General features: G+C 42.4%; 1 protein-coding gene across 7 annotated transcripts; it reads left to right on the forward strand.

Moving 5' to 3' along the window:
• The first annotated feature begins 3,253 nt into the window (after positions 1–3,253).
• On the forward strand, positions 3,254–27,882 carry spag9a (sperm associated antigen 9a). Of its 7 annotated transcripts, none has more exons than XM_086183859.1 (31): positions 3,254–3,759; positions 6,870–6,990; positions 9,231–9,301; positions 9,387–9,475; positions 9,663–9,813; positions 12,093–12,182; positions 13,938–14,073; positions 14,256–14,349; positions 14,441–14,562; positions 15,901–15,915; positions 16,208–16,265; positions 16,735–16,887; positions 17,023–17,074; positions 17,185–17,315; positions 17,791–17,847; positions 18,737–18,901; positions 19,037–19,166; positions 19,403–19,492; positions 19,602–19,718; positions 19,820–20,012; positions 20,118–20,333; positions 20,662–20,872; positions 21,147–21,254; positions 21,426–21,506; positions 21,637–21,704; positions 21,882–22,030; positions 22,164–22,335; positions 22,467–22,580; positions 23,599–23,769; positions 24,421–24,558; positions 24,707–27,882. In XM_086183859.1, exons 1-31 carry the CDS (start codon positions 3,460–3,462, stop codon positions 24,823–24,825), a joined length of 3,882 nt encoding a protein of 1,293 aa, XP_086039985.1. In that variant the 5' UTR covers positions 3,254–3,459; the 3' UTR covers positions 24,826–27,882. The 7 variants fall into 7 exon arrangements, with proteins under 7 accessions (XP_086039985.1, XP_086039987.1, XP_086039986.1 ...); XM_086183861.1 differs by having other exon boundaries at positions 19,826–20,012; XM_086183860.1 differs by having other exon boundaries at positions 12,096–12,182.

Consider the following 27,882-nt stretch of genomic DNA (forward strand, 5'->3'; position numbering starts at 1 on the left):
ACTCTGTTATAGTATGAAAATTAAAAAAAAAGAAAGAAGTGTCATCGCTTTCCTTTGAAATATGAAGCAGGAATATGAGTCGTAACACCTGCATGTTATTTGAAGTTTTAGTTATTTATGTTGTGTCGAATATTTAATTCTTACTTTTTAAAATGTTTCAGTTGCTCTTGGAAATGATCCCCCACTTGTCCGCACAAGCCTCACTTTCCCTCAGCGGAAGTTCTTGTGTTTTTCTTGAATATATCTATGTTTTGTTTAATGAAAACATTTCAGATCAAGAATGCCGGTTGCCGTAACATCTTGATTGTTTTTGAATCTACAACTTTGGCCAATCATTATTAGAATCTACGAAGAGTTTGTTTATTTCTGACCAGTTATGCAAAGATGGAACCGGTGAAGCGATGTAGCTAAATCATATTTACATGGATGAAATTAATAAGATGGTTGAAATACCTGCAATGTTTTGTAATGAATTCAAAAAAAGAAATGCGGCTGAACACATTTTTTTGCAATTTTGGTGCAACCTGCTGTCAGAGAGAATTACATCTTGAAAAGAGAAAATCTGACAGAGCGAGGATGTTAACAGTTTTAACGCGGTGACGCTTGCTGAGCGACTTTGCATACTGATTCTTGGATTTGCCTACAAGAAACTGGTTGATTTTTGAAGTCAAGTGATTATCTGCCACTGGATGGATATAACATCGTAAGATCAACGCGAAAATTGTTGCTTGCTGCACAGGTTACTCACTTACTTACTTACTGCCTTCTATGCCAGCTGGCATGTAGGGCAGCAACAAAGGATTTCCACTCCTGTCTGTTCTGGGCCAGAGTCTTGATGGGACCCCAGGTATGATGCAGGGTCTTCAGTTCTCCCTCTACAGTCCTCCGCCAGGTGTTCTTGGGTCGGCCTCTCTTGCGCTTGCCTTCTGGTGTCCAGTGAAGAGCAGTTTGGGTGATGTTGCCCTGCTCTCTGCGGATTACATGTCCAATCCACTTCCACCGCCTTCTCATAAGGAAGTTTGCCATGTTGTCTTGTTTGCACATACTAAGAAGGTGTTGATTAGAGATGGTTTTGGGCCAGAATATTCGCTGTATTTTCCTGTCTGTGGAGATCAGTTTCCGTCGTCCGCCAACATTCAGCACCGTATAGTAGGGTGGACAGGACACAGCTCTGGTAGAGCCTCAGCTTGGTGTTAGTGCTGTACTGGGCCGACCTCCAGACGTTGTTGAGCCTTATTAGGGTGTTTCTGGCCTCGCTGAGTCGGCGTGTGATGTCACTGTCCGCACCTCCATCAGGGCTGACAACTCTGCCAAGGTACCTGAAAACATTGGTTGTAGGTAGGTTTACACCGCCTATATTGATTGGTGAGGGGGTTGGGATATTCAGCAACATCAGCTCTGTCTTCTTCAGGTTTATTGTCAGACCTACTTGCTTTGCAAAGTTGTTCAGACAACAGGTTTTCTCTTGCATGTGTTGGTGTGTGTGAGAGAATAAGGCCAAGTCATGTGCAAAGTCAAGATCTTCCAATTGCAAGAAGAGAGTCCGCCTGAAGCCCCTGGGTTTGTCTTCGGTGGTTCTTCTCATCACCCAGTCTATGACTAGGTTAAAGAGAAGTGCAGACATAACACAGCCTTGCCTCACCCCTGTTTTAACTGTAAAACTGTGCTGGCTGATTCCTATTTGGCATTTGAAGTTGGTATAGAAACTTTAAATGATGTGGACAATTTGGTTAGGAATTCCATAAGCACGTAGTATTCTCCACAGACTGTCCCTATGGATACTGTCGAGGGCCTTCTTGAAATCTACAAAGTTTATGTACAGTTGCCTCTGCCACTCTGTACCCTGCCCAATGATGTTACGCAAGGTAAATATGTGGTCAACACATCCTCTGCCCTTTCTGAACCCTGCTTGCTCTTCTCTGAGTTCTTTATCCAATGCATCTGCTATTCTTTGTATGATGATTTTGGCAAGGATTTTGCTGGGAATGGACAAAAGGGTGATGCCACCCCTGTTGTTGCAGTTGTTGAGGGCACCTTTCTTTGGGATTTTCACAATGATGCCCTTTGTCCAGTCATCCGGTACCTTCTTCCTCTCCCATATGGCTGTAAAGAGTGGTTTGAGGGCTTTAGCTGCCAGGTCTGGGTCTGCCTTAAACAGCTCTGCATTTAAGTTGTCCAGCTGCTGCACAGGTTGCTCCAATGGAAAAACTTTTGAAATTCTAATTTCTGTTGTAATTTTGCAGAATGATTGTCACTGAGACATTTGTTTTCTTGTTGCAGTCAAAAACACACCACCACCACCAAAAGTATTTGAAATGTTTTGATTATTCTTGTGTTAACTTTGGGTGTTACCATTCAGAAATGTATGCGTATGAAGCGACCACCTGTGGTGATGTTAAACTGCACTTCAAAAGCAACTGTCAAAGAGAATGAAGTTACGTTTAAACTTCAAGGTTAATGTACCCCATGAACCTGGATATGTTTGAAACTCCTTCCATCTTTCTTTTTTACAGGTGACTCATGAAAAATTCATACTATTCAATTGTTTTTTTGACATAATACCGTTAATGTTGAATAAGAAAAAAAAAAAGCTAAACTGCTCTTCTGATCACCGACCGTACAAGTAATCTTGATGTTAGCATCAGAAGGTTTATATGTGTCTGGTTAGCATGGTGGTTGCTAGCATGCCTGTCACATTGTCATGTGATCTGGTCAACCACTCAGCTGTTATAATGGTGCCTTCATGTACCAGGGGAAATAGTAAGACAACACAACAATAATAAAAAAAATGAATGCAATTCTGTATAGATGAATAAATATAAACTAAAAGGACTTGAAAGCTGGGATTTTTGTCAACTAAAAGGGAGTGAATATCATTGATACTGTTAAACGTATCTGTTGTCTTTGCAATTATTAAAGTTTGTACTTTCCTTCATCCAATAAAGTTAATATTTTTTCTTCCTATGTATTTTAATGTAGCACACAAAAATATTTCAAGCTGGATAGCAGCGAACAAATATATATTATATAGAGATAACATTTTCAATGCCATTTTAGCTAAACCCTTCAAATAAGAATGACTCCAAATTATAAAGTCTTTCCTGATTAATGTTATTATTAGAGATTAGAGCTGAATGCTAGTTTTCACGTTAAATTAGGGATAGCATTTTTGTCTCTTGGAGACAAAATGTGTATATTAGTGGCAACAGGAAGAATATATAACGGTTCTGCACGTACATGGTAAATCCTAGCTTTGGCGGAGTCCCTGAAGGCAGCATGGGACAAGTGAGGAAAAGAGATCCACGTAGCCTCTCGCATCGTCCAGCCGTCTATGTTCTCAATGTGTCCGCCTTTTTCAAGAAACGCTGCTTTCAATTAAGCGGATAAAAGTGTTCATAGTGGCGGGATAACACGGAATAATCAACTGTGGTCCTGTTTGCTGTGAAGGAGGGGACTAAAATGGAGCTGGAAGACGGGGTTGTGTACCAGGACGACCCGGGCACATCAGCGATGATGTCTGAGCGGGTATCGGGCCTGGCTAACTCCATCTACCGCGAGTTTGAGAGGCTCATCGGTAAATACGACGAGGATGTAGTGAAGGAGCTGATGCCGCTGGTTGTCGCCGTCCTGGAGAACCTGGACTCGGTTTTCGCTGAGAACCAGGAGCACGAAGTGGAGCTGGAACTGTTGAAGGAGGACAACGAGCAGCTCATCACCCAGTACGAGCGGGAGAAAGCGTTGAGGAAACATGCAGAGGAGGTGAGTGGGGGGGGGGGGGGGGGTTAACGACAATAGGATGGGGATGGGGGGGGGGGGGTGGCAAGCGCTCTGGTTGATATAAGCACGAGGCGGTTCTCCTCTCAGCATCCCTTAACTGTGATTTAACCTGCACGTGTCAAAGCAGTATCCCGCTCGTGCTCCTAGGTGGTCATTGATGTAAACAAGACAGTGTCATGCTAACGGTTAGCTCCCTGGTCCCTGACCAAAGACTGCTAATACTGCGTTGGCAGTGCACGAATGGGAGCTGACGCTTAGTTGTGAGAGGGATTTAAGGCCAGTTCCTCATTTATGTGACCCTCAATGCACAGCGGAGATTTTAGGATGCCTTTTATCGACTGGTTGGCGACCACAGCTGGAAAATAGCCGTATAGGCTAAAGCCGACCCATTTACTGTCACCGTTGATTGATGGGATTGTCCACAACATTATAAACGAATAAACTTCACTAATGTATCCCTTAAGAAACTCTTCACATCAGCTCTAACCCTCCCTGAAGTTCCCCTGGTTTTCCATCTGCCTTTGCCTGAACCCCTCAAGTAAATATCAACACCATTGGTGAATGTGAATTAGCGGGTAACTAAGCTGCACTGACGGCTAACTAAGCATTAATTAAAGGGTATTAATGTAGCCCTGTAACTACGTGGTACCAATGCCAGCATGTGTTCATTTCCCCAACATTGGAACAGAAATCATCCTCCAATAATAATGACACTTGTAATATCTCAGCTGTTGCATCAGATAGTGAAGTCATCATGGCAGAGCCCATGAGACTGAAGAAACTGCCAGTGAGGTGACTCAGCATTTTGGGCAATCACTGTAAAAATAAACTGTCTGTAGAAAGTAGAGGGAGAGAAATAGAAGTACAACAAATGTATCACCATGAAAAGAAATCAATACAACAGCTCTATATATACAGGAACCACCATTACTACCAACATCCTGACCGGCCCAGCGATCGCAAACCAGTTACTCTATCAGAAATGTTAGCAAAGCCATTCAAGATTTACTGTTGTATAAAATACTGTACATGTATGCAAAGAAGCATGTTACTGTGAATAGAGCACCTTCATATTCATCCACCCAAACAGTGGTACCATTCTAAATTAAGCACTGTGGTACTTGGTAGATGTCCCAGCATGCAATTAGTTTTCTACAAGCTGAAGAACTTTGAAGTTTGTTTGGTTGAGATCCCTGTAAAAATAACAAAACTACATCATTTCAATTTGATTCTCAGTTCAGAGATGGATAAGGACGCAAGGAATCCTGTGATATTTTGAATGACCGCCCATGCAGTTGTCAGTCAAAATTAACTTTTTTTTCTACAACATTCACTTCCACTCTGTAGAATGAAGAACCTAGAACATGTAGCAACCAAAAGGCTGTATTTTGTAGGAAAACTCACTTCTCAGTTAATCAAACATGGACAACAAAAGTATATGTGTGTGAACGGTGTATGCCTCAGGGATATGAGCTAGGCTGTTGATTTATGTGACCCCCCCCCCAGCCTCTGTTTGAGGGGAGATGAGCTTTGACTCTGACCGTCTGTCACAGCCTGCCTCTTTGACTCTGGGCGTTTGGACAGCAGATTGTGGCAGATACACACATACACACATTCTGACAGTGAAGCAGTAGGACAGCCAGACGTGAATGCTCGTATACCAGCAGAACAACAATAGGAAATAATATAAATGATAAAAACCCATATTGTTATCTGAAGGTTTGTCCTGGGAAAGATGCTTCGTCCACACCCTTGAGGAGGAGTGAGCAGGGTCTCGCTGAGCATGATCATGGGATGGAGAAGCAGTCTATTACTTCCAGGTCATGTGATTCTTTGTCAGAAAGTAGCAGAAAGGGAACAGCCCTCAATTTGCATTTTCCCCTTGAATTTTAATGTCAGATGCTGGTGTGAAGGACTGACCCCTCTGAGCTTAGCAGAAGGAGTCATATTTCTTCTTAAGAGGCCGCATCCTTGTGACAGGATCAGTTAGCTGTGTATTGACTTTTTTAGCAGAAGCTTTTACTCCCTTGCTTGTCCATTGACTCCCGTGTAACTAAGCGTAGATTTCACTGTCTGTGGCTGGTCAGTGTCTCCTCCGATATAAGTCAGTGAGACATAGCAACACATAAAGAAATAACTCATGAGAAATCATTCATTTGGATGAAGTTTGAGCCAGCTGCTCGGATCATGAAGTCTCTTTCACACATCCTCAGTTTCATCTCCAACGTGCGGGGGTGTTTTTTTTCTAAACACACGTCTCTGTCAATCATCGTGGCCAAAGTGTGTGTTTCTGTTACACCATAGTTGATGGTTTCATTTGCAGAGATGACAAAATAATGAAGAACTTTGATTGATTGAAAAATAATGCCTTCAAATTGAATTTGAATTGAGTGCGTCACAAAATTAGTGCATGTGATTTATTTTTGATTAATTTGTTAGAAAACATGCAGTGAATTTTGGATTTTTTCATTTAAAGAAATGGCTTGAGAGCCCTAAATATTGGGTTTTAATTGGATTGTAAATAGCAGTTGTTATAAGGATATAAAAACTTTGAATGGGAAATGTTTTCTCTTGCCCGGCGTCTGTGTTAGTATGTCACATGTGAGACTCCGAGATCCACTACAGAGCTTTGTCTCACCCAGCTGGACAGGATGTGGATGCTGACACACACCTTCCCACACAGAGGTCGGCTCAGAAGGAATCTGGGAGGAGCCGGTATTTCCGAATGAACCAATGGGTTCAACATCCTGCCCTCTGCATTTCCAATTTAGAGACGCTCTGTTGTTTTGTTTTGCAAACTTACACCGTCAAAGCGGCATCTGTGATCCGTGATGTCATGAATGTGATAATAGTCACACTGGATATTAGCTGGTAAAGTAGAAGAAGATGCCTCAGTTATGACAAAAGATGTCCTGGTGACTATGGTGAGACATTAGCAACCTCAAACTCCTCTTAGTTTTAAATAAAAAATGAAAAAAAAGCCCTAGATAACTTTATCACTTGCCTTTAGGTGATATTAATAGACCAATTCTAGCAGCTGAAGTGTGTGTGTGTGTGTGTGTGTTTGTGTTTGTGTTTGTGTCTCTGAGTAGAAGTTCATTGAGTTTGAGGACACTCACGAGCAGGAGAAGAAGGACCTGCAGAACCATGTGGGCAGGATGGAGTCTCACTCCCGGCAGCTGGAGCTCAAGATCAAAAACTATGCTGACCAGAGTAAGAAAAAATACACACACACACACACACACACACAGCAAAATGGCATCATTTTTTTTTTTAAATTAGAAATACTCAAACACAAATTGTTTCTACCAGGCATTAATTCTCATTGCCAGACGTTAATCGATATCAGTATGAACTCATCAAACACATAGTAATTCTGTAAAGTCTCCAGTATTATTTAAATTTTGAAATATGCGTCTATTCCTGTTACTCACTTGTTTTACATCTTTATTACGGGGCCTGCCTTTTTCTCCCAGCACACACACACACATACACACACACACGCACACACACACACACACACACACACACACACAGGCTTACACAACCGTTCATATTCACACGCTCTCTTTCTTGCTCTTTTCAGGGGTAACTGTAATGGGATTATAGGATTTCTGTTATTGCCATCCTCCTAATGCGGCAGTGTGTTACTGCCCATCTTGTTGCTGGATTAAGGAATAGAGGCAAGACGACAGCCTCATACAGTCGGCCTTGTTGCAAATAGTGGATTCACACTGTGACCTGTCAAGTATCTGGTGGCAAAGTGAATCAGTCATTCACACAGAGCTGTGAGTAACGAGCTAGCTCAGGCTTTGGTTTATTCTGGAAGATATTTGCCGTTTTGTGCTGTTGTTTTCATTTTTCACACGTCTTATTATATTGTCCACTAACCACGGAGGTCCTACAGCTTTGCAGGTGACCTGTAAATCATTCCTCCGTGACGTAGCTGCTCCTGAGCTGATTGTGTGCTGAGGAATTCTCTGTCCAGGACAGAGCCCACAGATACGCAGGGGCAGGCGATACGGCGCTAAAGTGATCTCACCAGATTTCTTGGGATGTTCGTGATAACGATATTACTGACGTTCCTCATTATTTTTTCTTCTTTTACATGAATTCAAAGAATGCATTGATTCAAAAAGCCAAAAAGAACGTGGTCATTTACCTTCAGCGTATCCAATAAAAGCCAACATCGCTCTCATATTTCTCGTGTTTGTTTTCAAATATTACAGTAACGTTCTTTGAACCACTACATCTTCTCTCTTTTAATTGAACACAACGTGTCGTATTTCCACCTCCGGTCTTCACAGGCTGACAGCTCGTCTTACATATGACTGTGGTTTTAGCCACAAAAAACAAAATATTTCTACACTATCAAAGTGGCTACTTTTTGAAGGAATGAACCCAACCTGCTGTCTCCCTCCACCATGTCAGTTTGGTTGTGCTGCAGAGTAACTGTGTGACGTCATTATGCTGTCGACTCATAGTATTCATTTTTTACCCGGGGAATCAAAAATTTTCCCAGGGTTTTTGTGAACAGTACGACGCGGCACACCCCTACCATAGCGAGGAAGGCCACAGGGATCACTAATTTGCTTTTCAATTTAAAAAAAAAAAAAAAATGTGGGAATTCATTCATCTGAACAATCGCACAGAAATCCATCACTCTGAGAAGTATTGTTATCTGTTCTCAGCAGATGTGAGGTTAATAAATGAAAGTTTGTAATCAGCCTCACATTCCCAGTGTGATTTGTCAAATACTGACACACAAGGACGGATTAGGACCTCAGCTTTACACTGTGTAATTGCCTTCCTCCCTTCCTTCAGTCTGTGTTCAAATATGATGACTCATGATAGCGGAACTAAATCTCTCAAATGTGTCAAAATACACACATAGGCATTTGTCAAGACTGCGTCACCCAACGTTCAGGAGCTGTTCTCTTGCTGCTGTAATTGATTGTATCCAGGCTTTGCGTATACGTGTAGTTCAGACTGAAACTGACATGCTAATTAGATAAGATTAGATGTTTTACTACTAGCCCCTCTGCATCTTAGCGGCTGCTACAGTAGAGTTATGCAGGAGGGACATGTTTCTTTAAGTACATATACTGCAATTTATACTCAACCATTAAACATCTTAAGTATCAGCACTGATGTGTATGGTTAAAAACTTTAGATCAGTATCTCATCTGCTAATGAAATCTTGCTACAGATTTGCGCATTAATTCTATCTTTTGGATTGTTTTTATCAGTATTTGACACAATATATTTTACACTAATGATGATTCTTGTCTGTCACTGAGAAAAGTTATATTGAGCAGGGTTATGTGTTTGGAAAAACTAAAACAAAATGGAATTATGGCCAAAAATTGCACTCAAGGTAGGCTTGAAAAGTTAAAGGCCTTCATTTCAAGGGAAGACACACTAATAGGTGTTGGTTGTGTGTTCATTGTTAGTTGGCAGGTTAGAAGAACGAGAGGTGGATCTCAAGAAGGAATACAACTCCCTCCATCAGCGCCACACAGAGGTAGGAGGACAGAAGGAGGGAAACGTTGAGTTGTAATCTAAAACTCCATGTACGACTACTTTTCCTCCGTCTTTGACTGTTGCAGATGATCCATAATTACATGGAACATGTAGAGAGGATCAAAATGCAGCAGATCAGTGAGACATCGGAGTCGAGCAACGTCAGCCGAGTCAGGTGAGACCGTACAGGATAAAAAAATATGAATCTTCCGGACAACTATTGTATCAGATTGCTCTAAAAATTTGGAACAATAATAAGGAGCAAAAACAAAACGGAGGTTTGTCAGAATATACCTGTTTATTCATACAATAATAATAATGTGTGAGGGAAAATACTTCCTCTGCTCTTTGTACTCCTGTAGGAGAGAACGGCCTCTTTCTTTGGGAATCTTTCCATCATCTGGTGGGACGTCTCTGCTAATCCCAGATTCTCAAACCAGAGCAGAGACACCGAACACAGAAGGCTGGAGGTTCAGTGACCCTACACAGCCACGGTCCAACACCAGCCTCAAGGTGGGTGTGTGGAATTTATCACAGCTGGTGGAAACTGAAGAGACATTTTTCTTCAAAAGAGAAGAAGATTTTGGGGGGGGGGGGGGCAGATTAGGGAAAAACACATGACGCAATGTCTTTTAAATCCTGCAACTGAGATTTTCCGCACTTTCAATTTATCTGGACTTTCTTCCTCAGTGCTGGTTGTATCATTTGTCCTGTTGATGATCACCTGGCAAAAAAAAATGACACTTCAGATGATGGTAGCTTGATGTCCCTCACAGTCAGAGTGAAACCGGAGTCAGCTGCTCACATACATGTAGAAAAACACGACAAAATCTCTGGATTGATCCGATCCCTGTTATCTCATTTTCCGGCTGAGTGTTCCAGCTCCTCTGCCAGTGCTAAAAGACAGAAGACCAGTTTTGGCTTTGGATCCATTTAAAAATAGAGAGCCTTTGATAAGGCCCAGGCGTGCTTATGCGTATTTTAGTAGGCATCTGACAAAGCCGTCTCTATTTTCAGACATCTTCTTCTAAGCCATTGATGAATATGCAGTCTGATCACCCCGTGCAGCAGTCAGAAGAGATCATTAAAGTACTCACATGATTATTCATAATGGCGTCATATTTCTCTTTTAAGCAGACGCAAATGTCATTTCACATTTGAATTTGATGTCATACTTCAAAATGCGCCTGTCTCACATGGGTGATGTTTTTCATGGCTCTTCTCTAAATTACTCTCCCATCCATCCTGGAGAATGTGGGTTATGTTTTTATCCGTGGCAGTTAGGACCTGGAGGGTGACAAAGTTGTTTCATCCCACTGCTGCATTTTTGTTAAAACTGGGACATTGGCTCTGTGTTGAAGTGCATGATGGGAATGATGCGGCTGTGTGGCTGGCAGCCAGGCATCGAGAGAGAAAGAAGCTAGCTGGAACATGATTGGTTCTTGTCCAACGCCACAGGGCAGTCATTGTTGAGTCCTGGCCTTTTGAACATGAGAGACTTTGATATGCAAATGTCATATTTAGGTATGGGAGCGAGCGATGACGGCGGGTTGATGACGTGCAAATATTCTCACACACCAGCCGTGATCTAATTCCCATCAATAATACAAGTCATAACCAAGCTCATTTCTTTGTTTTGAACATGGTATAATTCTGTTTTTTGAATCACTGCGGTAGATTTGATTTAAAAGCAGTTAGAGGAAGTTAATGTGGAACTGGCGTGTTACACAAGTTCAAGATATTACTCAGTTCAAACGTGATGGAAAACCTTGTTTGCTTTTTTCTTACAGAATTGTTTCACTTCCGTATGAAAGGCCCCGAACACCAGTTATTTTCCTTCACCATGTGTTTACAGATGTAAAACTATGGTGTTTTAGCTGTAGCTCTGGCTACACTGAGTCCAAACTTGACATTAATTGTATCTACCAGGGTTCATACGGTTATAAAAAAGCCACACACACACGAAAAAAAATCATTTTATATAATCATTATTTTTAGTTCCATGAGTTTTGGTGGAAGTCATCAAAATAAGTTCTTTTTTATGGTGTAACAAACCACAAAGACTGTCATTAAATTTACTTAAATAAAGGTCTATATAATAGACTTTTTGACTTCAACGTGTTTTAACAGACTCTCCAGAGAATCTACGAGAATTGGGGGTGGGGGATCCTCAAAGTTGTGTAAAATTCATGGAAATGTTGTGGTAGAAATGTGTATGAACCTTGATCTCCTTACCAGCCACACCTGCAGTGCACCTGTGGGCGTAGGCTTGTGCGAGCCACACAACACGGTGAGTTCAATGAACTCTGACTGCTTTTATTAACTGAATTGTTTCCTGACATTCGCCCTTTTAGACGGGAAACTCAAAACAAAGTATCAATAATGGAGTCATTTCCTGAAAGAAATATAGATACTTTATGATTCCTGTTTGTGTGAAAGGCGCCACACACACACACACACACACACACACACCTACGCCAGTCACCGATTGTTACAGGGGTGAAATGTTGCGACAGCTGCCTCGTCTCTGTACATCTGACTCAGTTTAGCCAGAGCAATCGAGGTAAACAGCAAAATAAATGTTTTTTCCTCACACTGTATGATTTTATCATGTGCAGAAAATGATTAACACTCATGTGTATACACACTAACATACACACAGAAATAGTGTGCATACCACACACAATAGTACCTTTCCATTCACTTCACAGACATGCACACTTTGATGTGTTTGCATTTCTGCTGAACTGCTTCTGCTCATATGAGCTTCATTCTTACTCTTCCCCCCCAAGCAGTTGGACTTTGTCGACCCCCCGAAGGAAAGGGAGGGTAAGAGTACGCAAGACTCTACTTGGGGGAATTCACTGGCAGACGACTGCAAGGTAGTTGGATGAGTGGCGGCTGGCGGCGGCGGCTGCTGCGGCGGCGGCGGCGGCACGCCTGCGCTGAACAGCACAGTGTTTGTGTTTGTGTTTGGCTTCAGTAGTCTCCTCCACTATGCTGTTTGATCTCTTCAAAAGCTTTCATATATACTCCATCACCTGTGCCAGAATGGGCTACATGCAACCATGTTGTGTGTGGGAGCTGCATTGGGACGACAGTCATGGGTGGGAAACAGGTGAATTATTGATCTGATTCAATAACAGCGTGGTTGCATCTGGCCTCTGTTTTATTTTCCATTTCAGTTTCAATGCACGCTAGTTTCTTTCTCTTTTGCTTCACTCTGGCAGCCATCGACATTGCAATATCATTTATCAGTCATTAAAAGAAAATAACACTGCATCATAGATTTTGAATAATACTCTGTGTCTTAATGCTGTAGCTGTGTCGTATTAGATCTTACGTTCTGTAGAATACGCTGTTATTCTAAACTGTTTAGTTTTTGTTTTTTCGTGTGGGTTTGTGTTGTGTTGTGCGCCAGAAGCTGAACATCAGCTGAATGTCACCCTCAGTTGCAGCCAAGACTTCTGTTTAGTGGATGTGGCGCGAAACTCTGTGTATGGTTGCTCTGTGGCGCTCCCGTTCTCTCAGACAGACCTCAGCGATGCATCCATATCTCCCTAAAGTTGGACACACACACAGCAGAGTAACTGGGCTGATTTCGGGGCTGATTCGGCCCTCCAGACTATCGCGAGGCAAATGATGGTGTGAGCAGATTAAATCTTGAACGTTCCAATCTGCTTGCTGATTCATCAGAGCCGGCATGATCATTTCAGGCAATATTTGAGATTAAGGTTTTGAATGGCGATGATCGTGTCAGTACTTTTAAGAGCTGAACCACAACGGCCAATGAGAAAGCCAGTAGTATCACAAGCAACGCCAAACATTGAACCCCCTGCCAGCTAAAGTGAACGGCACTACTGTTACATGATGATGCTAAAACTGACAGTTAAATGAACGTTTTCGCATTAAGACTCATTTGGCCTCCCGCTTTTTTTTTTTTCCACTGCAAAAATTTGATCTGGTTGCATCACATTAGTCTCTGTTTTGTTACATCTGCTTCCTCATGAGGTCATGTGGGAAATGATTTGAGGCGGAGCTTAGTTCCCTCTGGCACAATAATCTTAATAAGATCCTGTTACGAGTGTTAAGATTCTCTATTATTGTGCGATTGTTATTGTCAGATTAAAGAGTTGATTAAGATGATCGAACTCCTCCAGTGTGTGCCCAACATTAGCTGTTTGGTTTTTGTCATATTTGTCATCCAACTTTAAAAAAAAAAAAAAAACCTCTTCTTTAATAAGTATGATTTTTTTTTTTGTGGGACTGTTTTCCCAATTTAATTAGAATTTTTTAAAAGTTTTATTTATTTATTTATTTTACAAATAACACCAACGCTTCTTGTGTCCCGTTACATTGCATGAGTAGTGTATATAGTGAATCTGTCCCTGTCTAGTTGTGTTTAGTTCTTCCCTTGTTCAACTTCCTGTTAGATCAGAAACTCTCTGTTGCACCATGTGGTCTGAATATGTCCCGTATGTATTCCAGACCAGTTTATTCCTGACATTTGTGTGTTCTCATGTCAGCATTGTTTACTTGGGTGTCATCATGATCCCTCTGGAGATCTGATAAGCTTCATCGTTTTTTTGTTTGTTTGTTTGTTTTTTTGCGCAGTAAATAAGTCCCTCTTATTACAGGACGAGCTGTCGGATTTCACCGGCTCCAAGTCAGCAACACCGATGTCCACCACCGCCTCGGACATGGAGAGGGAGGATGGGAACAGTAAGAGCACAGAGGTGCAGGCTGCGCCGGGAACCAGATCCATATCAGTCGGTAGGGTCAAACATCAGGAAACTGTACCGCATACTCATCAGCTCATAGTTTCGGTACCTCTGGTGTATTTATCTTGTACTGTAGGTGACAGAAGGGTTTGATATTCACCGTTTTTGTTTGGGAAGTTGTAAGTACGTCAATGAAACTATCTTTTCCTGTCTGTGCTGTGTGTCGTCGTGTAGGTTTACCCGACAATGAGGACAGCTCAGATGTGCAGGACATCATCGAGTCCACTCCAGAACTGGACATGGATCTCATTGGATACAAGGCATGCAGGTAAAACTAAGAACTTTCTACTGGTTTTACATTTCACCTGGCAGCACAAAAAAAAAAAAGACAATTCCCTCGGGTCTCTTAATTTTTCCAGTACCCCTACAAAAGGCATCGAGAACATGGCGTTTGACCGTAATACAGACTCTCTGTTTGAGGAGCTGTCCTCCGCAGGCACTGGGCTAATTGGGGACGTGGATGAAGGCGCCGACTTACTGGGTGAGTTAAATCAGTGTTCCAGTAAAGACCTGGAGTGTTGCATCAATCCTGTCAGAGCCTGTGAAAATAATCTGGGTATTGTTGGAATAATCTGTGTTACAATACGTCATAGATAAAAATCGAGTTGAGGTGCCGATGGAATGCTCCCTTTGTAGTTTTTCACTCAATGTGCTGAAGCTACTTGTACTTACTTGTAATTGGCCGGCAGGTGACAGGCAGTATTACTACATTTGTACTTTATTGCAGATGAGATATTACAGTAATAAGAAGCTAAACCATTAGCTCTTGGAATTTGAATCAATAAACAAAAGTAAATGAAAAGCTATACTTTCTAAAAAAGATTGAAACCTCGTATTTGATGATTCCTCGCTGTCAGAACTACAGGTAACTGCAGTAGTGGCACTCAAAATGTACCAGACTTTTTGCTTTTATCGGTACCATGCAGAATGTGACTGGAAATGTTCAGAATGATGTGACTGGATTATTTTCATGATTTCTGCTGCTTTTCATGTTGTATCATCGAAACATCACATCAATACACAAAAGTTAACTGCATAATAACCCTAAAGCATTCTTATTTTCTACTTTTATTATGCCTGTACATCTGTTTTTACCGGGGCTCTGGTACTGTGTTGCCTCTAGCAGCTGTTCTACTTGTAATAATATTTTAAATCCGTTGTAACTCCCAACCAACACCTGCTGTGTTGCTACGCCGCTCTCTTTGATCCAGCTGTTATGCACGGTTAGCCATCTCCCTGTGTTAACATCACCTCTCTTTCTCCCGTGTCCCATCTCCCTGCTTTTATCCCAGTGGAGTACTCTGGTGTGTATGACCTCAAACCTTTCCCTTTTGTAATATCCCTTTGACTTCTTCTCACTTTCTTGCCACATTCTCCATCGCTAAAGCTCAACAGCCTCCTTGTCTTTGATAAGAATCAAGGCTCGCTCTAATGCACAAACCGATGGAGTTCAGTGTTTTTAAAAAAAAAAAAAAAAAAAGATGCACCATTTCCATTAAGTTAGCCTAACTTTTCTTTTTACAGCTTTTTTTTCCTTTCATTTTGCCCCTGTATTTTTCTGTTTTCTTCCTCCCGTTTAATGCAATTGTCAAACTAGCTTTAAAGACCCTGCAGCATCTGTTTGTATTTACCCGTGGAGTCAACAGCTACATGTTTAGCTTTGGCTCCTCCATCATTTTGATCATTTCACTGTCTCAAACTATATTCGCATTTCTCTCTCTTTCTCTCTGTCTCTCTCTCTTTCCCTCTCTCTCTTTCTCTCTCTCTCTCTCTCTTCCTTTGTTCTTTGCGCCTGACTTGGATTGCATGGTTTTCTCAGACCTTAGTTTGATTGGTAAGACCTCACCCGCTCTCGCCATCCTTCTCCTGTCAGTCATGTGCTGTGGGTTTGTGTGCTGTGGTTGTTTTTTTTGTACATACCGTAGTTTTGTGTGCTGTGAATTATCTGTGACACCTTCATTAACAAATGTCTCACTCACAGATATTTTACAACCTACTTACCTACATTAGTTGTAGTAAAGATAGTTTGCAGTGGTGCATTGTAATATGTAGTGAAGTAGTCCGGCTTGTTGTCATATTTTTTTGTAATGGAATAAAATTCAATCCTTTTCCTGAATTCCATTCAGGTATGGGCCGAGAAGTTGAAAATCTCATTCAGGAGAACTCACAACTGCTTGAGACAAAGTAAGTCCTCCACGCACGTCACAGAAAATCAAATTGATGCAGAGCCTTTCAAAGATTTGTCCTTTTTAATCATAATGTTGGCCTCCAAGAATTTTTGAAATAATGTAATCGAGATAAAATGTTAGTTTTGCTGCATTACTGTATATTTTTTCTGCCGTTATAAATCCTTTATGTGTTGGAAAAACTTTTAAAAGTACTTGTACTAACATTTTGTTTTGATGAGTTTGTTACTCTGCATTTTTTATTGAATTTAGTTGTCTTAAAATGTCGGGTAAGTTTTTATTGCCCTTTTTTGTGGCATGTCTGTTTTTCTTTCATACATTTTATAAATTTCATCACGTTGAGCAACATCACTGCTGTTTTGCGAACTGCTGCAAAAATAAAATGTTCTGCATCATTAAGGTGTAATCTCAGTTTAGTGCTCTCAGAAGTCTCGCAAAAATGATCTAAATTGTCTCCTTCTCTCCAGGAACGCACTGAACGTGGTGAACAAAGACTTAATATTGAAAGTGGATGAGCTGACGTGTGAGAAGGAGATGCTGCAGGGGGAGATGGATGCTGTGCTGCAGGCCAAGATCAAGCTGGAGGACAAAAACCGAGAGCTGGAGGACGAGCTCAAAAAGTACGTCACTGCGTGTGCAGCCTGTCACAGTTGTGAAGTAACAGCAGTGTCGTGTTTAGTCCATTGCCAGATGCATTTTTTTCTTCATTTAAAGCTCCTCCCTGCATGTTAAGCCAAATAAATGATCTTTTTTAGAGTGCGACTGGAGATGGAGGAAGTGAAACAGAAAAGTAAAGACGAAGAAGATGTGAGTCTTTAACACGCATTTGCAGCTAAACATTTCTGTTTCTGTGACATGTCAGTCTTTCCTCTGTTGTTCCTACGCTAACAAAAGTACTTGTGCGTTTGCTGCACCAGAGTGACGTACCTACAGCCCAGAGGAAGCGCTTCACCAGAGTGGAGATGGCCAGAGTGCTGATGGAGAGGAACCAGTACAAAGAGAGACTGATGGAGCTGCAGGAGGCTGTGCGATGGACTGAGATGATCAGGTAACATGACCAGGACTGCACATGTAGACGTGTAAATACAATTGATCACTTTTGAAATAGTACTTGCCGATTTTTACTGGTTATCCCTCGTTGTATTTTTGAAACAACTCTTTTTTTCCCATTTTTTTTAAGAAACATGGTGCTAAATGCTGCGATTAACTTGTTTTTTCTTGATGTATGAGGCGTCCTGAATGCAGCGCTGGTTACTGATTTGATAGTGTAAAGATACAAGTTGAAAGAGGAACTCAGCCCCCCCCCCCCCCAACTTCTTTTCTTTTAATTCAGCTGAAAACAGTGCGTGCAAAAGTCTCTGCAAACTAATAAATGTATTTTCTGACCACGGTGACATCTCAGTGTTGTCACCACCAGCCACATGATGCAATAATGACAACAGATTCCATCTTTGATCGTGTGGAGCAGCAGGACTCAGCAGATGGGACTGAGCCTTCCTCATTCCTCTTGTCCTCCTCTTTAGGGCCTCAAGGGAAAACCCAACTCTCACCGAAAAAAAGAAATCCAGCATCTGGCAGTTGTGAGTCCTCTCATTTTCTTATTTTTTTTGAAAACTGAAACCAGTATTCACCTTTTGTCAGGTATTTTTTATTATTATTATCTTCAATTATTATTTAAATATATTTTTTCTTATCTTTTCCGGGATGTGCTATTGAATTGGCAGCATTAGGTAAAGATGGTTTAGTAAATCTTCTCCCAGCCAAACCTGTCTCTCTTGCCCTCCTCTGACACAGATCTGCTCCTCCATTACAAATGGATCCAACTTTGATGTGTCTCTCTCCGTTATATTTTCTCTCCGTGCAGTGCATCAGTTTATTTTTTGTTGTTGGGTTTTTTTTTTTTTGTTATCACAAACTGCTCAGACTTTACTCTCCTTGTGCCCCGGGCTTTCCCGCCTCCCGCCTGCTATGTGCCTTTTTTGATGTTTTCTTCCTCTGTCTGCTAACATAGAGCTAAAGAGGTACAGCCTGAATGTCCATGAACATGGTTTCTCACTCAAAAGCACATCAGTCGTCTTATTTAGTGTTGCAGAGGGGTTTTTGTTTCCTTTAGCAGACCAACAGAGTGTTAGAATTTGATATGTGCTTGCTGAATGTAGTGGATTCCATAATTCCAATGGATTTTGAATTAATTCACATTTAATTTTTAACTCTTGAACATGAGATTTATCTGATATCTTTATTTTTGCTAATCAGTATTAATTTTGCTCTGATTAGTTCTTAAGAAATACTGATGTCATAGGTTTTGCTGCGCTATTTCAAGACTCCCAGCATGCTTTATGTCACAGTACAGTAAACGTCAGTGATCCTTGGTTGTCTGGTTGGTTGGTGACCCCCTACCTTGCTTTTCCCCTGCACTCTCGTTGGCTCCGTTTTCCTCTTGGCTCTCTGTGACTTCACCACCTGCAGCTTCAGCAGACTCTTTAGCTCCTCCTCCAACGTCCCTGCCATAAAAAAGATCGAGCCCCAGTCCAACGTCAAGTACAACTCCCCCGGCAGCCTGGTCAAACGAAGTAGCACCTTCTCTCAGTTCCCTACAGAGAAGTCCAAGACCTTCGACTTCCTCAATGAAGAGTGAGTGGCACAGTCAAAAGATTTCATTACAATGACCCGAGATGTTTTTTAACATTCTAGTGCAAGCATTCAGAGTTTACATTCCAATACTGTATATACATTGCTTTTGGCTAATTGTTTTTACACCACATCTAGCAAAGACCAGTGCAATTCACCATCACGTAAAGAGCAGAAGCGAGCCCAGTACCGACAGGTCAAGGCCCACATGCAGAAGGAGGACGGCCGGGTCACTGCACATGGCTGGAGCCTGCCCAGCAAGTACAAGGTGGGACATTAAAGTGCCTGAAAAGGAAGTGACAGGAAATGCAGTTTATAAGAAAATCAGTTTGATCTTTCTCTTTGGTACTCTTAACAAAAACAGACTGACAACAGATCAGGCTTAACATTTTGAAATTAGCCAATGACGCTAGAAAAGCGTTCCCAGAGACTGAATGCAGAAATGACCAAATATCCTGAGACGTGATTGAGCATGTGGTCTTTCCCTGTGTTCTACCCTGACAGGGAGCAAACGGGGGACAGATGGAGCACAAAATGAACCTACCTGTCCCAGTATACTTGAGACCTCTGGACCAGAAAGATGCTTCTATGAAGGTAGATGAGAGAACAATTAGACAACGCTGTGTAACGAGTGTATCAATCAAGTTAGTGGATGTTGATGCATCATAGTATGCATTGATGTGTTACTTTTTCTTTGTCCTAGCTGTGGTGTGCTGCGGGGGTCAACCTGTCTGGGGGGAGGACATTACCTCCGTCAGAGCTCGCTAAGCAGAGGAAGAGTTCTCAGAGTAGCCTGGACCAGCTGGAGCAGGACACTAAGGTCAGACTGAGGACCAGGAGTTCTTCTCTGTAGCTCCTCCGTATGTTCTAAAAGCATAGTTTTACACTCCGTCACCAACCTTGACTGTGTCTCTGAATAAGGAACAGGAGAAAGGGGAGCAGGAGAAGGAGAGGGAGCTGATCCTGCAAGATGAAACGTCCAGTAGGGTGTGGGTGTGCACCAGCACCCACTCTTCCACCAAGGTTTTAGTATTGGATGCCTGTCAGCCTTCTGACCTGGTCGATAGCTTCTATGCCTGCAACACCCACGTGGTCTGCATCGCCAGTGTGCCTGGTAGGTGGAGGGAATATTTATGTGTAGGTGTCAGGGTTTCTGCTCTACCTTTCCTGTATCACTTAAACCTTTCTTGACTGTAAGGTTGTCAATGTTCATTTTCAGGTGTGTTAGAGACCGATTATCCAGCAGGTGAAGAGGTACCACAAGACCTGGATGGAAGTCAAGGTGACGGAGTGTCTCTGGCTGGCAGTGTAGCCAGTGTGGGCTCAACAGGCAGTGATGGTGCCATGGCAGCAGAGGGGACCACCGCAGTCCCCCAGACAGCCAGCTTAGGTGGGACTGAGCAGCCGGCGGAGCACAGTGCCGTCTCTGGCTCAGGTACAGCTTTCCTGCAAATAACTATGATAGCTGTCACCCAGCTTAGTGAAGCCAGGGACAGATGAAGTTGTTGCAGTTAAAGGATACTGAGGAAAACTTGTTTGTTCCCTAAATTTGTCGGCTCAACTAGCTGTCAAGTCCAAATTTAATGCAAAAATCTGCTTGTTGATCTTCAAGGCTCAAACACTCAGTCCTCCCATCCCACGGAGCAGGGACGATCCACTTTCTCCTCGCACATTTATATCCTCTGTGTGGAAATCCTGATCATAACCTTTAATGTGTCACTAACTTCCCATCACATCAACTCTGGGGTCCTAAATGCCCACAGCTGAGCTGTCCGGAGAGACCAGTCCAGAAGAAGATGGGGTTCCTCCTGCAGAAGAGGCAACAGAAGCTACAGAAGCTAACGCTGGTGTGGGGGAGGATGGAGAAGAGGACCAGGGAACAGATCAGAGCCAGCCTGGAATCTACACCGAGCATGTGTTCACTGACCCTCTGGGGGTGGGGCCCGCTGACTCCTCCCCTGTGGACACACTCAGGTGAGGAATCCTGTTCTGGAGACGATGAGTTCTACATGTGTTTGCCGTTAACAGTAAAAACACCATCAAAACAAAAGTAATCAATAGAAAGTCTTTTAATATTTCAATGATTTATATTCTGAAAGGAGCTAATTCCATATAAGTAGTGTAAATACTACTTGTACAGAGGTGTGTTGGGTGTCCTGGCTATATAAATATGTGTGTATCCGTCACCTGTGTTTATTGTTAAGCGTCCACTTGAAAGACTGATGTATCAGCTCGTGTCATTATCCAGGGACTGTGCAACTTCCCTGCCTGATGACTCATCTGACCCGTCAGCAGGAGAGCTCCAGAGGATGAGCAGCGCCCTCCCCACCATGTGGCTAGGAGCACAGAATGGATGGTGAGCAGGACAGAGGCCACTAGAGGGCACCATAAGCGGCTATGACATGTTTATCAAACATGTTTTTTTTATTGGAAGTTTGTCTGTGTGTTTGAACTGGTTGGACCTGATGAACAGTGAACATTGAGAGAGCCTGATTTATGGAGAATCTCCCTGTTTCTCCCTCTCTAGTCTGTATGTGCACTCGTCCGTGGCTCGATGGAGGAAGTGTCTCCATGCCATCAAACTGAAAGACTCCATCCTTAGTATAGTGTGAGTACGCAGTTGCTTTTGTGATTATCCAAGGGGACACACACACACATACACACACACACACACACACACATATGCATTTCGCGTACAGGAAAAACAGTGTAATCAGTGTCCTCGTCACTTTACACAGGCATGTTAAAGGGAGAGTCCTGGTTGCTTTGGCAGATGGAACTTTAGCAATTTTCCACAGAGGCATGGGTAAGTCTTGATCCAAGTCTTTACCAGTTTAGAAGTACTTTAGTGAAGCTTTGTCTTTGTTATTGATAATTCTACATTTGCCACATTGTCACAGTTCACTTGGATATAGCTGTTGCTATAAAAATAACATGTTGTATGTAACAACAGCTATGTAACAGCTGTGTTTGTCCCAAACAGATGGTCAGTGGGATCTTACTAACTACCACCTCCTGGATCTGGGTCGGCCCCACCACTCTATCCGCTGTATGACAGTCGTCCATGACAAGGTGTGGTGTGGCTACAGGAACAAGATCTACGTCATCCAGCCCAAGGCCATGAGGATAGAGGTACAGCTGGGAATGAACCGTAGCCACAGCCTACTTACTTCTATGTGATGTAGTAATATTCCTCAAGAATAAAACACACTTTGAAATTCTCTTTCTCCCGTTTTGCTCGTGTCGATGTGTCACACCTGAGCAGAAATCGTTCGACGCTCACCCTCGTAAGGAGAGTCAGGTCCGGCAGCTGGCCTGGGTGGGGGACGGTATCTGGGTGTCCATCCGGCTGGATTCAACGCTTCGACTGTTTCACGCCCACACTTACCAGCACCTCCAGGACGTGGACATCGAGCCTTACGTCAGCAAGATGCTGGGTACAACTGCTGGTTATTGTTTATTAGCAACACAAAGAACTCATTTGTATCGTGTGCAGTTAAGATATGGTGCTCTGTATTTAAGATATTTGGATGATTTTGAAGTAAATGGGTCTCTCTGTGGGTTGCAGGTACGGGCAAACTGGGTTTCTCTTTTGTGAGGATTACAGCTCTGGTGGTGTCATGCGCCCGACTCTGGGTGGGGACAGGAAACGGCGTCATCATTTCCATCCCGCTGTCTGAAGGTATCCAACTTTGACATCATCAACGCACTCACGCTTTCCCAAAAGTCTTAGAGATTCTCTTTAGTTCTCATACTGGAGGAAGAGTAAAATGTAACTGTCAGTCGCCCAGAGATCTCAGATGCTGCTAAGCTCACGGCTTTCACTTCAATCAAAGCAAATCTGGAGCGAAGTTGTCAGGATAAAGTTCAAAAAACAATTAGGAATATGCCTGTTTTTTAAATGGCAGTCCATGTAATATTTGAATTTAATGAAAATGTTGTATCTTACAGTGGTTAAGTGAAAACATGCACAGCAACCACTCCACCAAGGCCCAGTCGTCTGAGCATATCCATCATCTGAGCGAACTGACAAACAGCATCCTAACACATGCCATCAGAAATAGCTGTGTAACTCTTAATGCTTCTTAGTTTGTTATTATCCCTGAAATGAAGAATCCTTTACAGATCTTGTTTTTCAACAACACAAACTTCTTCGCTGCCATGTTATTAGAGCTTTTTTTATGTTGTTTGATGACTCCCATGAAAGAGATGTCTGCCTTGTACCACGCTCACTGGAAGGTGAAAACTTACTTGCTTGCTGTTATCAGACTGGATCATTGTCTTTGTGCTATCATCCACTCAGAATTAAGCGAGCAACAGAGTGTCGCCATGGTCACCGAGCTGCCTCAGCGGCGTTTCACTGTCATCCATACAGTATAACCTTTCTTTAAATCTCAGGTGCCAGAGATCCTTTGTGTGTGTCTGTGTCGGAGCCTGCTCTGAAGGCGCATTCAGACAATGCAACAGTTGTTACTGCGGAGAATGTAAGATGTTACCATGGATACGGGTCTCTAGTCACTGTGTTGCTCAAATGACACTGTTTGGCTGGGTGGCACCAGAAACCCGGAATGTTGAAAATTTATCCTCAAATCTAGAATTAGAAAAGCTGGGAAAAACATGAATAGAATTAGACATGCGGTGCAAAAAAACAGCATCATACACAGTAGTTGTAGTACTACGAATACTCTCTTCCTCTGCAGCCAACAAGACAACAGGAATAGTGCCAAATCGGCCTGGCAGCGCCGTGCGGGTTTACAGTGACGACGGAGCAGACACGCCAGGCAGCTTCGTGCCATACTGCTCCATGGCTCACGCTCAGCTGTGTTTCCACGGCCATCGAGATGCCGTCAAGTTCTTTGTCACCGTGCCAGGTGAGACTGGAAGGCCAGTTAACAAACATCCGTGTGTGAAATTACGCACATGTATGGTGTTACACATTTGAGGTGACATCACCAGTACAGTATTGTTCTGTCTCATGAGCTGGGTTTCCATCACCCTGTTTTTATTCCCCATTTTAAGAATTGCTTTGGATAAGGGGGATTAAAATGTAAATAAAAGACAATAAATCCTCAGATTTGTAAGATAAAGTTTTGATGCTTGCTTGAGGTGGTTTTTGACTAATGACAAAAAAGAATGAATGTGGAAATTGAGAGATGGAAACAATTGTGGAATAAGTTCTGACATAAGTTTGAACTCATAAGATGGCTGTTTAATACACAACAACATGGCTGGTAACTGGACTGATGAGGAGTCATAGTAATATGTATGTTGCCATGACGACCACATGTTTTTTTCTGCAGTTTGTAACCTTGACTTCCTCTAGATTTGACTACAGCCTTGTTAGGGTACGTTGCCTGTACCGCCCTCTCCTGACAAAACTAGCATTGTGTCTTATCTGCTCCAACCACTTCATGGGAACGCACCTAATTTGCATTTCTTTCACTTGCTTTTTTTTGTGAACTTTCCAAAGATTCACTTCACACGGAGATTTAAACCAAGTTATTGTCCCTTTTTTGTCCCAGGTCAGGCGATGCCCCCCCCAGGTAGCGCTGACTCAGGCTCTGATGACCCTCCATCTGAATCCTCTGACACGGCCACTTGTGAGCCCAAAACCTTCCTGGTTATGAGCGGAGGAGAAGGTTATATCGACTTCAGAATGGGTGAGCGCGCCAGCCAGGATGGTCGCTAGAAGCATTTGAAAACGTTCGGGGACCTGCCATTGACTCTAGATGCATATAAGACAGACATAGTGTGAAATGACCGCAGCTATAAATGCACCCGTCTCTGACTACCCATCCATCTCCTCAGGTGATGAAAGTGGCGAGCTGGACGGTTTATCCGAGCAGACCACCAGTCAGCAGTCAACGCCCACCAAGGCCGAGCGGAGTCACCTCATCGTCTGGCAGGTCACGACCTCTCATGATTGAGAACATCAGACCGTTGTGTGTCAACGCATGCCCTCCTTCAAGTTTTTAATTTGATATTACTGATTGTTCTCAATGCCTGAGTAGCTGACTACTTTGTAAAAAACAAAACAAAACAAAAAACAACCTTATTTTTAGTCCGTATTTTGTACAGTTTATTCTGTTTTATGAATTTGAAATTGGTGTGACGGGTTTATGTCTAAGAATACGTCCAAGGTCCAAATGCTCCCCTCTGCTGGGCTGCGTGATGGAAAAGCTGTTGCACACAGGAAAAAGGCCAAGCGAACACATCAGGGGGCGGATGTACGTACACGGGAGCGCCAGCAGAGAACGCACGCTGTGGTCATTTTACATTAAATTGACCAAACCTGCTGCTCATCATGTCATCATTGAAATCATGGGACCGACGTTAAAAAGACACGGTGGTTAAGCGGTGAGGAGTCACGTAGATACTGGGTTTGTGCTGCTATGACAGACAAAAATAGAAGTTGCTTTTAACTCGGAGCAAATAAACATAAACGATGCTCAGAATGCCCACAGTCTGGAGGAGGCATTAAACAGACTTCCCACTGCAGTTCTCACACATACAACCAGGGTCCAACTCATATGGGATTTTTGTCCCTGATTCTAATTTTGGCGCAGAAAAAAACCCCAGATTACCAGTACGTGCAAGCAATATTGTGACTTTTCGTGCCTGACTGAAAATAGACCCTCTGTATGTTCCTTGTGCACCAATTTATACTGATATGACTATGTAAAGTCGTAGACGGCTAATTTTTTTAAACAAATAACTTAATTTATTGAAATATTTGGGATTGTTACACATGATCATCTGAATAAAAACAAAATAAGATAGGAAAGTAAACAAGGCGGAAGCACTGCAGCTGGACACACCGCAATTTGAATCACCACAGGTATCGTTTTCTGCTTTTTATTTGCTCTAAAAAAGTTTTTTCATAACACAACATATCGGAAAATGTATACACTGATGCGATATATCTTGATGGGCCCGTGATAGGCCGAAATATAGAGGGACTGATATATCGGTTAGAGACAACAGAGGCCATGAATATGTATGAGCTCCTGCAGCACCATGTCATGTTTTTATGGGCACATTGTGTCCAAATTGCAACCGAAACGAGACCTAACGTGTAAGTGCATCTGCCTCCTGAAGGTGTGAGCAGTTTGATCTGGTAAAATATGGATGTTGTTTGTCAGATGGTAAAAAAAGAAAGGCACTTGAAGCATTTTTGCAGACATTAAAAAAAAAAAAAAGGGAGCGGAAAGTTTTGATTTGAATTGAAATATATTTTATATTATACACGTTAAGACTTTTACATTTCTATACTACAAGTCTATACGTGTGTGTGCGTGCGTGCGTGTGTGTACGTGCGCGCGCGCGTGTGTGTGTTCATGGATGTCCTTCCTGTGTTGAGCATTTTATAACCCCTGCCGTCAGGGCTGGGTGTCAACATACGATATATACGTGCAAGTTCGACAACATTTCCGGTTTCTTATCACCTGTCACATGAAGATTATATAAATAAGGATTAACAGTCGGCACATTCATTCCACTTTTAACAAAGAACTCATTGTTAATTATTAAATGTGCTTTCGTTCAGCGGAACCTGTAGAATAAAACTGTGTGGGAGGATTTATTTTAAGAACATCCAGCCCTGTTTACCACAGGTTCATGTGATATCAGTTTAGGGAACTTACAGTCAACATGTCCAGTTTGTAGAAGAACCAGCGTACCCTAGGTTAGCATTAGCTGCATGGGAGGAGTCATATATGATCGTCAATATTTGTGTGTGTGTGTGTGTGTGTGTGTGTGTGTGCCTGTGTGTGTGCGTGCGCCTGGCCATTCTGAAGCTAACCCCTTGTTCGTTTGCCTGTGTCACCATCTTGGTGCTTCCTGTTTGCTTCAGCTCATTGGCACTTTAAAATTATTACAATGTTAGTTGCTTGGAAACACTCCCATTAAAGTACACCACAGTACTGTGTTGTGCCGAATTATGTGACAGGTACAGGGTGTTGCCCCCAGTAACCAAAGGATAAAACAAGAAGCACCATGAAATTAACTTTCCCAATTTAATTGTGAGTAATAATTTGAAGGGTATCATGTGTATTTAATATTTCCCAGCTTGGGAGGTAAATAAGGGAATTTGTCTGACAGTAGCATTTCTGAGCAGCACCTTCTAATCTATAGGCGCGTGGCACTAAAGGGAGCCTGATAGCTTCATCATTCCTTGTTTTGTTGTTCCATCCGGAGGCCTGGAAGCAGAGTCGTTTCTGTTGTTATTTTTCTTGTTATTGCTTTGGGCAGTGTTTTGGATTAATCTTTTATTGAGCATTTTGATGATGACTGCAACTCCATTGAAGGATACCAATATGAAGCAGGTGTTTTTATTTGTTCCTGTGTTGGAAAAGTTGAACCAAGTTCGGTGGTCCTTTTTTTTTGTTGTTGTTGTTTTTTTGTTTTGGCCGTTCCAGTATTTATTTCCTGTGTAAACGAGCCGATCTTGGTTCAGAATGTACTTTCTACATGAGCAAAATCTACAAGCAGGCTATTGTGAACTAAATAGTCTAGAAGAGTTTACATGATTGTTAATAATGGATATATACATGTCGATAGAAGTCACGTAATAATGTTTTTGACAAACCATACGATCAAACAATAATTTGAACAACCCATTCATGTACTAAGCTATGCATGTTTTTTTTAAGACAACACTGCTATGTTTATTGGCTAAATCTATTTTTATCGCCACCGTTTTGGGTGGGCTGGATGTCTGTATTTGTATGTGTGTGTGTGTGTGTGCGCGCGGGTGTGCGTGTATGTAGTACCTGTGTGCATGTAGGAGTTTGAATGCATCTGTCAGTATGTGCAGTGTACTTGTGCTCACTGTACGTCCATCTGTTATACCCCAGTTATAACGGGCGTCTCTGGATGCTGTAACGGTGGTTCCTCCTGGTCAATGTTTGCTAAAAACAGCATCATAGCCTTATTTTTAACAATCTATTAAACTCAGTTTCATGGAGAACTCACTGATATCTCGA

The sequence above is a fragment of the Aulostomus chinensis genome, chromosome 18 (genome assembly GCF_037954235.1).
Source record: "Aulostomus chinensis isolate RoL2024-O1b breed Wild chromosome 18, RoL_Achi_v1.0, whole genome shotgun sequence".
NCBI classification, from domain to species: domain Eukaryota; kingdom Metazoa; phylum Chordata; class Actinopteri; order Syngnathiformes; family Aulostomidae; genus Aulostomus; species Aulostomus chinensis.

Excerpts from the sequence above, each read along its gene's own strand:
- spag9a (XM_086183859.1), top strand. The coding sequence starts at position 3,460 with ATGGAGCTGGAAGACGGGGTTGTGTACCAGGACGACCCGGGCACATCA. Across the intron at positions 3,760-6,869 it reads TGAGGAAACATGCAGAGGAG|AAGTTCATTGAGTTTGAGGA; the intron begins GTGAGTGGGGGG and ends GTCTCTGAGTAG. Across the intron at positions 14,074-14,255 it reads AACCAGATCCATATCAGTCG|GTTTACCCGACAATGAGGAC; the intron begins GTAGGGTCAAAC and ends GTCGTCGTGTAG.